This window comes from Ovis canadensis, chromosome 1 (genome assembly GCF_042477335.2).
Source record: "Ovis canadensis isolate MfBH-ARS-UI-01 breed Bighorn chromosome 1, ARS-UI_OviCan_v2, whole genome shotgun sequence".
Taxonomy (NCBI): domain Eukaryota; kingdom Metazoa; phylum Chordata; class Mammalia; order Artiodactyla; family Bovidae; genus Ovis; species Ovis canadensis.
In genome coordinates this window covers 76,953,411-76,967,044 of record NC_091245.1, presented here as the reverse complement: position 1 = coordinate 76,967,044, position 13,634 = coordinate 76,953,411, and the positions used below count along the sequence as shown (strand labels likewise).

At 37.9% G+C, this 13,634-nt stretch overlaps 1 protein-coding gene across 2 annotated transcripts in view; it reads left to right on the top strand.

The window, feature by feature from the left end:
* Window positions 1-10,478, top strand: part of PLPPR5 (phospholipid phosphatase related 5) — a 135,376-nt gene extending 124,898 nt beyond the window's left edge. Inside the window, exon 6 of one of the 2 annotated variants that reach the window (XM_069570822.1) lies at window positions 9,733-10,478. In XM_069570822.1, coding sequence (XP_069426923.1) covers window positions 9,733-9,765 — 33 coding nt within the window. In that variant the 3' untranslated portion in view covers window positions 9,766-10,478. The remainder of the gene's footprint in view (window positions 1-9,732) is intronic. The other variant, XM_069570813.1, reaches the window with a different exon arrangement.
* The last annotated feature ends 3,156 nt before the right edge of the window (window positions 10,479-13,634 follow it).

Here is a 13,634-nt window from a genome sequence, read left to right as displayed (position 1 = left end):
CTCATTGGAAAAGACTCTGATGCTGGGAGGGATTGGGGGCAGGAGGAGAAGTGCATGACAGAGGATGAGATGATTGGATGGTATCACTAACTCAATGGACGTGAGTTTGAGTGAACTCTGGGAGATGGTGATGGACAGGGAGGCCTAGCGTGCTGCAGTTCATGGGGTTGCAAAGAGTCGGACACAACTGAGCGACTGAAGTGAACTCAAAGGCATAATTTACATCCTATAAAATTCCCTTTTATAACACACTTTAGTGACTTTTGACAAATCCTTACCATCATGTAACCATCACCATATTCAAGTTATAGGACATTTCTACCACCCTAAAATGATAGCAAACTCCTACTTTATCTCCTGACACCAGCAAGCACTAATATGTTTTCTATTCCTATGTTTTTGCCTTTTCCATGGTGTCATACAAATGGATTCACTCAGTATATAGCCTTTGAGTCTAACTTCTTGCACCTTGTTTAATGCATTTGAGATTCATTCATGTTTTTTTACCTGTTTTCTTTTTCTTCTTTTTTTATTGCTGAGTGGTATTTTCTTGTGTGGATGTACCACCATTTTTTAAAATCTGCTTACCAATTGAAGGCTATATAGGCTGTTCTAGTTTTTCCCAATTATGAATACATCTGATATAAAACTTTATGCACAGGACTTTGTATGAATGGGCTCTAGGGCATGCAGGCTTCAGTAGTTGCAGCCCATGGGCTCAGAAGTTGTGGCTCCCGGGCTTCAGAGCATAGGCTCAATAGTTATGCTCTGAGGGGCTAGTTGCTCTGCACCATGAGGAGTCTTCCCAACCAGGGTTCGAACCTGTGTCTCCTGCATAGACTCCTCGCCACTGACGCACCAGGCATGCCCAGATAGGCAAGTTTTTTAAATAAGAAGTTTTCATCAGTGCCTGGTTGTATATGAACTTATCATACAGTTGATCCATTACCCAGATGCTTTGATTCATCTCTGACAGGTAGTATTAGGCTACTTATTTAGCAAATCTAATGTGTTTTTAAAAGTTCAGTGTGATTCAGTCACTCAGTCGTGTCCTACTCTTTGTGAACCCAAGGGCTGTAGCACGCCAGGCCTCCCTGTCCATCACCAGCTCCTGGAATTTACCCAAACTCATGTCCATTGAGTCGGTGATGCCACCCAACCATCTCATCCTCTGTCGTCCCCTTCTCCTCCTGCCTTCAATCTTTCCCAGCATCAGGGTCTTTTCAAATGAGTCAGCTCTTCGCATGAGGTGGCCAAAGTATTGGAGTTTCAGCTTCAACATCAGTCCTTCCAATGAACACCCAGGACTGATCTCCTTTAGGATGAACTGGTTGGATCTTGCAGTCCAAGGGACTCTCAAGAGTCTTCTCCAACACCACGGTTCAAAAGCATCAGTTCTTCAGCTGCTCAGCTTTCTTTATAGTCCAACTCTCACATCCATACATGACTACTGTAAAAACCATAGCTTTGACTAGACAGACCTTTGTTGGAAAGAAAGAAATAATAAGCCATTCATTAGATTAAAATATCAGTGTAAATCAAGGCATGGGCACATGGGTGAGTTATATTTCTTATCATCAGTTGTGATATACAGTAAATCCTCTGTCCATGGGATTCTCCAGGCAAGAATACTGGAGTGGATTGCCATGTACACCTCCAGGGGATCTTCCTGATCCAGGGATCAAACTCAGGTCTCTTGCATTGCAGGTGGACTCTACCATCTGAGCCACAAGGGAAGCCTATGGGACATGCGACAAATATCAAATAAGAAACACTATGGTACATTTCTCAGGACGAATGAATTTACAGTCTCATGAGTCTCTACTTACAGATTTATGAATAATTTTATAAGAACAGAGTGATGGCAGTTATGTTAGTTCAGTTCAGTCGCTCAGTCGTGTCCGACTCTGCGACCCCATGAATTGCAGCACTCCAGATCTCCCTGTCAGAGGAGCACATAAATGGTGACTTATCCAAACTTAGTGATGCTGCAACATCCTGTAAAGAGAGATCTGAAGGGCTGTTAGCCAAAGAGGGGAGAAGAGGATGTTCCAGAGGAACCAGCTTACACCAAGATTTTGTTTGGCAGGTGAGAGAAGAGCACTAGGGCAAGAGAATTGAGGATGCCATCAAAGAATGTTCAACTTGACTACAGAATGGATATAATAGAAATAAAATTGAGAAAGAGTGAGATGGACTAGAGCAGATGAAAAAAATTATTGGTTGGGAAATTTCCAGAATGGCCGGAGAAAGTTTATTGCATGAGGGAGACAGGCCAGGAGGTAAATAGGGTTGGTGGTTGACAACGTAGTTGTGACTGTGGACTAAAAGTGTTGGACAGGTTGTTAGAATTAGGGAAGTTAAGAAACTTCAGATAGAGTCCAGGGATACCGACATCCACCAAATAACATGAACACATTCGTATTAATAGACTTGCATGGAGTTTCATGTCAGTACATTGGAAAACTGAGCTAAAATGAAACATAAGTGTTTATTACAAATCTTCTCAACACCTTATGCCCCGTGAAGCTCTCAACAAGGAATGCAACGTGCAGCTATTCCCAGAAGTGTTAGAACACAAAGATTTTATTTTTTTTGAGAAACATTCAGTATTACTGCTCTTGTAGGCCATGCTCTTTTTGCCAGAGAAGTGATAGCATTTTAAAGAAAGAATTGATTGTCTATACCTGACAGTGCTCACATTGCTAACTAATCACTTTTCTATACCTCTTGGCAGTGGTTCTCAGACTGATGTAAAAGGGAATCCATCACTTGCAGCATTCAAAAAAAAAAGGCCAGACTCCTGAATGCAGTCTCAAGAATCTGATCCAGTAGGCCTGGGCTTGAGCCAGGGGATTGGTAGTATATCAGGCACCTCAGGTGATTTGGATGTGTTGCCAGCGGTTGGCGTGGATCCAGCTGGGCCTGCAGAATTTCTGAAACAGTTTTCAATATTAGCTGCACACTAGAATCATCTGGAGAGCCTTTTAAAATCCCACTGACCAGGGCACGCCTCATTGCAATTAAATCCAAGTCTCCAGAGTTGCCTCAGTATTTATTTAAAGCTCCCAGGTGATTCCAACATGCAACCAATTAGAGAACCTGTGCTTCTAAAGATTCATTGTGGAAAGCCTGAAGTTTCTTTGGCTCCTCGGGACTTGGAAATATTTCATAAGATCTATAGCTAATACTCCAGTAAAAGCTTGGCCTGCCTCTGGGTTAATTAGCTTATCAGAGAAAGCCACCTAGAGTTCTCCCCTTTCTCTAGGGAGGAACAATTCTCTCGGAGAGTAGTTTCTAGCCTCTTTCTCCAAATAGTACCAGAAGGAAATTCCTGAGAAGAAACAAAACTCAGAGCTATTATAAAATTTTAAATAGAAACAGAACCACCATAAAAAAGAAAGAAAGAAAGAAATGGTTCCAAAAAAGTTGTCTTTCCCAAGAGAATTCTGGTGCTGTCACCTTTAGCTCTTATGTCTCACATCCCCAACTTTTTAAAACAAGAAATTGCTTGGATGAACTTTACGGTGTTTCATAGCCTGAAGTTTGAAGTTCTCTAGTAATTTCTTCTTAGATGGACTTAACATCATTTCTCTTTTCTGGAATACTCACCAACTTCAGGCTCTACCAGGAGGAAAACCTACTGTGATGAAGTTGAATCTTAGAGCGTACACTTCGTACATGACTGCTTTTCTTCCTTCTCTCTTCTCCTTTTCATTTTGCCTCATCAGAGGACACAGTGAATGAAGGAAGAAGCAAATAGCAAAATAAAGATGGCCAGTATTGGGGAATATGACATCCATCTACCTTCCTCTGGTAAAATGTAGGCTGTGTCTGTAACAATTGTTGGTTATAGGACTGTGATTCCGTATCCTAAATCATTCGTGCTAGATGTTTCTCAGGATTAAACTATTTTATATTTTAGGAGAAAATACTGTGTATTGTTACACAAGCAGGATCTTGAGCATCACTTTGTAATCAAAGATGGATATTTCTGCAGCACAGCAGAGTACAAATTACCTCACAGGAATTCACCAGTGGTGGTAAGAAACACCACCAAATGAGCTTGCACCAAAAAAGAAACATTTGGGTTTTAAAGCTCGTTTGGATATTAGAATTGTAGACTATAGCATCCTGGAATTCTGACCAATTCTATAAAACTTCTTTATTCTCTCTCTTTTTCTTCCTCTTTTTTACTTTTTATCTTGCTTCTGGTTTTTATGGACAACCATAATATGTTTGGGTAGAGAGATGAGGACCTTTGTGCATCTCATCTCATTTAATCCTAATCAAAATCCATTCAAATATGTATTATTATTTCTACTTTACAGATAAGAAAGCCAGATCTCTGAAAGATTAAACTGCTTGTGAAAATGTCAGTTGCTGCAGAGCCCACCTTCAAACATTTGACATTCACACTACCTGACTGCAGCATCCACTGTGCCACACAGCTTCCTTAACCAATAGAGCTGAAGACACAAATCACTGAATTCAAGATATCATATGCTCAGATCCCATTTTATGTTTAACATAAAAGCTGATTGCTGATAACTTCCAATTAAAAAACAAAAGCTGTTTATAATCATCCAGAAAGAAAGAAATAGAACAGTATTTAAGCTCAGCATTTGGTCCAGCAATATAACATCGGATTTTAAATAGACGAGTGCTTTATCCAAGTAAGTCAATACTTAAAACACTGAAATAATATATAATAAAATACATTTTGTAGGTGTCCCGAATCCAACCCATTGAGAATGATCAAGAAGAGAATTCACAGGGAAGGTCCTTTAAAGACTGTCTCGCAAGACTCTTCAGCTGGATAATGGGAATCGGCCACTGTGAACACCTTCAATTAAGGCAATAAACGTATGTGCGCTCGCGCGCACTGGTGTTAGAATTGAGTTGCAAAGCTAAGGCAAATACAAAGTATGTGTCCTTCTGTGCAAGTTTCCATTATAACCAGAAGGGATCTAGATACTAGGTCATTTTGGTTATTATTATTATTTTTATTATTTATTGTTCAAATATATCTTGGTTTTTCACTATTTCACTCATGAATGGCAACTTAGCATTCCTCAATCAAATAGCCCTTGATAGTAGTAACTTTTTATGTTTTCTTATCTGAAGTGCTGTTTTTTGCATCACCCTGTATTTTTTCAAGGAAAAATGGTGAGTGGCAGATCTCACTAAGTAGCAAGTTATTGCCAAATTTTCATGTCATAAATAAATAACAATTGTGTTTTAAGTAACTTTAAAATTTCAATGTATAATTTATACAACTGGGATATAGGATGAATAAAAAAATCAAGATTTTTTAACATGGAACTTAAAGCTTCAAAAATTGACATACTAGGGACATAGAGTTTATCAAATTTAAGAATCCAAAACTACTTTTCAGGAACAAGTACTTATTTTTCCATGGGACCTCTGCACTCAAGGACTGGATTCAGTATTTTGCTCACTGACTTGCTGTGGACTTAAATGAACACTCTCTAATGGATGTAACATATTCTAATCTTCAGCTCTTTGGACTCAAGCTCTGTTAACTTCTCTGTACAGCTCTGTGTGTGTAATTGCACTGATGAATTGTATGACCACGTTCTTCTTAAGACTCTGAATTAAGCTTCTGTGCATGAATTTTTAGTTTGCCTATTGAAAGTTTGCCCTGTCTATGAGTAAGATTTAATATTTCATATAAAGAATTCAACCAGATTAAAAGGCAAAACCCCTTGTCTCCTAGTTTGACTCATACAGGTGAACTGAAAATATTAAGTGCAATTCTGATTCTTTTAATATTACTAAAAAAAATGCTGATGGGGAAGTGAGCAACATCATAACTTCCTACATAGGAATCATACCATTTGAATATTTCAAATCATGCATTTACATACATGTAATTGTTATAATAGAGAATCATAGAGTTTTATAGATGATAAGGATTTTAGTTCGTCCTTTCTCTAGATTCTTTCAGGAAAAAACTATTCCTGTGCTAGAAGAGAATTCATCTTATTTCTTAAAGCCTACTGAGGTTAATAGTCCATCTCTTTCATTCTACGGTCTGGGTTTGTTTGCTGTTAGTGAAATTAACGAACAGATGGCCCCTGTGCTCTCTGTACACTCCTTTCATGTACTTGGAAACTATTATTAAATTTCCCTTTAATGTTTTCTTCCCTATGCATAGTCACTTCATTGTTCTCTTTTCATCTGTTTATCTCTCTAACTACCACCTTTAAGTGACAAGTCCTGAGCAGAATCCTTTTAATTCCAGCCAATTAGGTAAAGCCATCTCAGAGGTTAGAACTTAAATCTGATGTGAAAGTGTAAGGGTACTGATTAGAAAAAGCAGGCTTTTCCCCAGAGTCCTGGGATCTAAAAGTGGACTCAATCTGGAACCACAGTTACCCTTGAGTTTAACCTGGTTATGACTTAGCATAAAGAAAGGGGGACTATTGCTTGGAATTTATAAGCAATGAAAAGAAGATCTAGTGGTCACCAAAATGTGCTTTTAAATGGCAAACCCTAGATCTTAATAGCTCACTTACACTTATCTGTGCAATGCCTTGATTCTAAGGTGACCTTTTATCTGTATTCGGGACAGCCCCAGTTTAAGCCACTGGAGAAGGCAATGGCACCCCACTCCAGTACTGTTGCCTGGAGAATCCCATGGACGGAGGAGCCTGGTAGGCTGCAGTCCATGAGGTTGCTAAGAGTCAAACACAACTGAGTGACTTCACTTTCACTTTTCACTTTTCACTTTCATGCATTGGAGAAGGAAATGGCAACCTACTCCAGTGTTCTTGCCTGGAGAATCCCAGGGACGGGGGAGCCTGATGGGCTGCCGTCTATGGGGTCGCACAGAGTCGGACACAACTGAAGCGACTTAGCAGCAGCAGCAGTTTAAGCCACAAGGGAAGCTCAGCTGATAAAGAATCTGCCTGCAATGCGGGAGACCTGGGTTTGATCCCAGGGTTGAGAAGATCCCCTGGAGAAGGGAAAGGCTACCCTCTCCAGTATTCTGGCCTGGAGAATTCCATGGATGGTATAGTTCATGGGGTCGCAAAGAGTTGGACACGACTGAGTAATTTTCACTTTCACTTTCAAGCCCAGGTTTAGATGAAAATTTATATGCTCTCCCTGCAATCACTGCACATTCTTTGTCACTCTCCAGCTTTTTTACCTGTCACTTGGTTTTTCCTCTGCTTGTTTTCTCCCTTGCATTGATTACCAGTGATTTGTTTCTGTTACTTTCTTTGCTTTATTAAGGTCTTTTAATACAGGAAGTCCCCTACATATGAACCTTCAAGTTTCTAATTTTCAAAGATGCAAACGTGCATTCTCATGTCCAGTCACATAAGTTAGTTCGTGTGTCTGGCGTACATTGTCACGTGTGTGTATCCTCTGCAAGTGGTTGTGCATTTGTGTACTTTACAGTGCTGTATAGAGTACAGAAGTACAGTTTCTTTATTTCAAGCCCAGGATGTCCAGAAGCATTGGTGACATAGCTGGTACTGCTAAGAAGTGCCAACTGTTACACCATACTACTGTACTTTTCAAGGTACTATACTGTAAAATTAAAAATGTTTTCTTTACTTTTTCTTTGTTTTTTATGTATCATTTGTGTGAAAAGTATACAAACCTGTTACAGTACAGTACTATATGGCTGATCATGTTATTTGGCTACCTAGACTAACATTGTTGGACTTTTGAACTCTCTCTCAGAACAGAACTCATTCATTTGTGGGGGACTTAGTGTATTTCCGGAGAAGGCACTGGCGACCCACTCCAGTACTCTTGCCTGGAAAATTCCATGGACAGAGGAGCCTGGTAGGCCACAGTCCATGGGATCGCCAAGAGTCGGACACGACTGAGCGACTTCACTTTCACTTTTCACTTTCATGCATTGGAGAGGGAAATGGCAACCCACTCCAGTGTTCTTGCCTGGAGAATCCTAGGGACGGCGGAGCCTGGTGGGCTGCCGTCTGTGGGGTCGCACAGAGTCGGACACGACTGAAGGGACTTAGCAGCAGTAGCAGTAGTGTATTACAGTTCTGCTTTCCAAGGAGATGGTTGTCCTCTTCACTCAGGATCATCTTTAGTAAATTTAATGAGCCTCGTGGACATTATTATTTAGGGCAAGAGAACATTGATACTTAGGCCAGCAACGTCTGTCTGGAGCAACATCTGTTTCCTCTTGTTTAAATCTCCTTTTGTTTCTTTCCAGTGTCACATCTTCAGTCTTTCTTTACCCACCAGTTGCCACAGACTGATTAATCTTCCATTTATAACTTAACATCTTTCCAGAAATTACTATGTGCTGGGTCCTGTCCGGAGGAGTGACATTCCTGTCAGTTTTGTACTGAAACACTGTGTATTAAAATGTATTTTTTCAGTTCACAGATTTCAAGTCCCCCTGGGGCCACTAGAAATAAAACTATGATGTACTGTTTCCACAGTTCTTATGGCTTTTATTCTATCATAGTGCAATCTGTAACTCTGAAAGATCACTTTTGTCCTGAAGGCATGCTTGTGCTTTTGGAAGGAATACTCAAGAAAACTTAGAGATGAGCCACTGAATTAGTCAACATTTTTATCAGGACTTTTTTTTTTTTTTTTTAATGGGAGCTTAAACTTTCTAAGGGCTTATCAGGAATTAGTAAAAAGGTCCACATGCTCTGGTCACTACTGATTCTTACTGATACTGTTTTTCTCTAGTAGGTTGAAGTGGCTAAGACCTAGAAAAAAATGCCTTAAGCAGTCATCAGTGATATTCTTCTAGTTGTGGTTAATATGCCTCGATTCAGTGAAAATGAATTTATTCACATACATTCAAAAAATGTTTTAGCTATTCAAAACACCTTAACTTGTAAAGTGCCACACATACATGGAAGAAATCTGAGGGCATGTGTTCATTATGTGAAATTCTATTTATGATATCTTTGACTTAAAGAGTCAAAGCTACAATGAAAAACATTCTAAACATGTAATTTGATGGTAAAACCCTTTTGTAATGCTGCTATTATTGGTTTGGGCTGTCACTTATGTTAGATCCTGACATGACCTATATGTAGCATGATTAATTATGTCATATCGATTTCCACTGCAGTATTTCAGCAGCCATATTGCATGTCTGAAACCGTTTAAATATTAGCAGTTCCGCAGGGTTCCTTTGTACACAATTCAGTTGCTTAAAAAAATGTAAAAAAGTCTCTACAAAGAATTCTCTGGTTGAGGTAAACAACAGAGATTGCAGTCTGTAGTCTGGATTCATGCATCAAAAATGAAGTGTTTAAAGTGGATCTTTGTCAGCTAGCAAATGCCATTTCAGTCTGAACATTTCACCACTACTTCTATGCCATCTGTCTCACAGGGAGCAATTAATCTGAAACTCCAACATGCAGCATTAAAATTCCATTAACGCTGAACAGAATATTAACACGTCTGGCATTACCATATTTATCTCTCCAAATTTCAGTGTTAATTTTGAAAAAGGCAGGTATAACATTTTCCTCTATTTGGTTAATTAAGAATATTGGATAAAATATATAATTAGTAGCTAAATTGATATAATAATATATGCAACTCATTTAAATAATGCTGGATGTTTTTGCAATTTAAGCATATCTGGGCTACAGTTTTATATAAGGCTACTGATTATTTGTAAAAACACCAAAGTCTTTTATGAAGCTAGTCTTCCCAAGACTCTGACTTTGTAATTCCTTTTTCTTTTTGCAGAACCACATCACTGCCTTCGCAGAAGTCACATGATATTGAAGCAAATGGTCTCTCACTGCATTGGACATCATCCCTTTTCACCATCCATTCGTAACACCCAAAGTGTGTTTGATGACAAAAAAGGTTTATAAAGTTGTCTAATCATTTTTATAATTTAAAAATCAGTGTCAACTTATCTGTTTCCCCCACTAGACTGTGAGCTCCTCAAGGGCAGGACTGTGTCTTCTCTGTCTCCCCTAAACCTACAACAAATCCTCACACAGAGTAGGTAGTTGTTCAATAAAAAAGTGATGACCAATGAATAAAAATTAATTCTGAAATAAAACATTCATTTTAATTTCTCACAGAATCACTGAGACTAAGTGAAAAGAAACCTTTACACGAGTCATATTTGTGTGAGAAGTCCCTCCACTTTGAGCTAGTTAAGCTTTTTAATTTATCATGTATCTTCTATTTGGCAGCATACCATATTTCATTCGAAGTGGACTTTGAAAGTCATGGGGGTTTTTATTTCATTATTCAGCATGACCTTATTTCCATTCTAACAGATTTCAGTGTGTGATATTACTTTACTTTTAGAAAGTATGTTCTATACTAAAATGATGTTTGCACATAATATTATGCTATATTTCACTTAAAATACCATTCATTCTATAAATTCTAAGACTGGTGCTTCTGCTTTTGAAGGTGAAAATGCCAATTTTTACTGTAATAAGTAATGTATCATAATTAAAAATTATTTATTTGAATTTTTGTTCCTGACAATTGTGATTTAATTGTTAACTTGTAGTTTTTTAATGCAGGCAGTGTTTAGGATAGTCTAAGTGACTGAATCCAGCAATCATACCTATTTATTGAACAGTTTTCCACAGATAACCATCTCAAGAGTCGTCAAAGTCTCCATTCTTTGGCTAATCCAAGTTTCCACATAATTTAAATAGAAAAGAGTCACCCCCAGACAATGCAGATTAAATTATATAAATGCAAGAAATATAGTCAATGTATTTTGCTTTGCATATTTGTAGTACTTTATAGTTTAGAAAGTATACTATACTTTGTTATTTCATCTAATCCTAACAATGAAAAAAAGTGAAAGTGAAAGTTGCTCAGTCGTGTCCAACTCTTTGCAATCCCAAATCCTCACAATAGCTCCAGGTAAACCGTTAAGAGTTTGGCTTTAGTGTTACAGATGAGAAAAATAAAGACAAGGCAGGGTAAATAATGTGACCACCTCCACACAACTAGGATGAGACAGTTAAAGTTTAAATTCAGATTTAGCATTCTTTGTGAATATGCCACAGCTGCCATATTATCTGGACACATCGAGGCCTTTCAGTGGTCAGTGGAGTCCTGGGCAACCACCTATCTGTCAAAAAGATGAAAAAAATGTCAAAATAAAGTTATAAAAGTTATGTGGTATTAGTGTTTTAAGAATAAACACTTTTCAAAATATAATGTACTAATCAATTTATAATCTTATTTAAATATAATGTCAAGAATCTAGATGTGAGGTCTGTCTCTCCTGCAACTCTCACACCCATGCCCTAACCCCACCCCTCGGTCGAGGCCCTGAGGGGCATCCCTTACACTGAGCATGTGGAATCAAGAACGAAAGTTATAACATAAGGAAAATAAATTGGACTATGACAAAACCATTCAACATAGTCCTCAACAATAACTGTGATTTTCAAAGCTACACAGAGTAACTTTGTCTTATGTGAGAAGTAGTTAATTGACTGAAAAGATTCTTCTTAACCTTGACAGAACTAAAGGAAATAAATTTTTAACTTTTTATGCGGTTTTAACAGAAATCAAAAAGTAAATATAACCAAAGACTTCTCCATTACTCTCAAAATAGACATCACCTACTTTTTTTCATCACTGTAGGATTTAAACTACTTGCAGTAGGACCAGAAAAGCAGAAAATTCCTATTTCTACCTTTCAGATTTCTCTATCAAGTTCAGTTCTGGAGGAAATTTAGAATACCAAAAAGCTTGGAATGCCTTGACACTCTTTAAAGATTTTTTTTTAAGGCAATAACAGTGGTGGAGGATTCACTTAATGGAAATAAAAGTGGAGGAAATGATCATAATATTTTAGGAGGCAGGATTACCAGTAAGACTTAAAGAGGTCTGTTTTCTCAGTTCTAGCATCAGTCTTCAAGGAACCAGCTAGTCACACTTTTCTTGTTGGAAGCCATATATATATATATCTTTGTACCTTGCTAAACCTGATCTGAATCTTGGAGTTAAAAATTCCTCAGAAATCCAGATTTAAACTGGTAATGTCATCTGTAAATATAAATGCCATGGACCCAAGATTGTATAATGAATGATCCTGCTATGAAGGAAATTCAGAAGAATAAAAAGATACACATGCTTAGGGCAAGAAGTCAGCAAAGAGCCCTTAACCATGATGCTGTTACTGAGAATAATGAAAACACATTTAAAAAAAAAACACTTATTTGTAAATATGTATATATACAGTCTAATAAAAGCAGGCAAACACATATCTTTCTGATAAAGACATCTTTTTATTCTACTTACCTGGGGCCCAGGTCAGTATAAATTGGTCAGCCTGAAAATTTCAGTAGTCCCTGTTTGCATGGCAGAAATTCTGCACATGTTTTATCTGATTCCTAAGAGTATCTAAAAGGATCTTTTATGTTAAAAGAGAGGTGAACCTTCTTTGACAGACATCGTCTATTCCACTTCTAACTGGGCCTCTCTTCTCTCAGGATCTGTCCTAGCCAAAAATCTCAGTTACATTTACCATATAGTTTCCTATGTGAAAGAGCAGTAGGGGAAGAAATAGGTCTCTGCTGTGAGTTGTATTTTTCAAATAAAATATTAAAAATTAAATTAAAAACATTAAGTATGATTTTTGTCCCATGTATTAATTCTTTCTTAAGGGTAGAGGAATAAAGAATGCTTGCTATCCTGATGAAAGTCAGATTGCCATAGTGATTACAGAATGTTTGGAAGGGCATCATGTGGTTCTGATTGGACCAGTCCTTTGGGCAGATAAATGACCCCCTGCATCCAATGGGCCACCCTGGGATCTCATCAACTTTCTTATTTACAAATGACAATCTTCTGGAGACAGCCTGGGATATTGAGCAGGTACACAGTCCACCACATACTCTGCCCCCTACGTATGAGCAACGTGCTGAAGAATAGATGTATTGAGTTGGCCAGACACTCCTTCATATTTTTCTGTAACTTGGTTTTAGTAGTGCTTAGTTATTTTAACTAAGTCTTTAACTTCATTGGGAACAGTTTTGCTAGATTGTATTGTTGACAGATGTCATATCAGCATGCATTTTTAGAAAAAAACATCAAAATTGGTGAATTTTTGTGGAGTCATTTTAATACTGAAGATGGAAGGGAAAACAACATTTTTGACATATTATGCTTTACTATTTCAAGAAAGGTAAAAAATAATGAAGTGCAAAACAAGATCTGTGTTGTATGGAGAAGATGCTATCACGGATTTGAATGTGTTGAAAGTGGCTTGTGAAGTTTCATGCTGGAGATTTCTCGCTGGATGATGCTCCATGATCTGGTAGACCAGTTGAAATCAACGATTAAATCGAGACATTAATTGAGAATGGTCAATGTTATACTACACAAGAGAGAGCCAACATACTCAAAATATCCAAATCAAGCATTGAAAATCATTTGCACCAGCTTGGTCATGTTGACCATATTTCCATATGCAATACTCCATTCTGAAACATAACAAAAATGTTTTGTTTTTAAAACAAATTGTTATAGGCAATGAAAAGCAGATGCTGTACAATAAGGTGGAACAGAAGCGATTGTGGGGCAAACAAAATGAACCACCAACAACCACACTAAAGGCCAGTCTTCAACCAAAGAAGGTGATTTTGTGCATACAG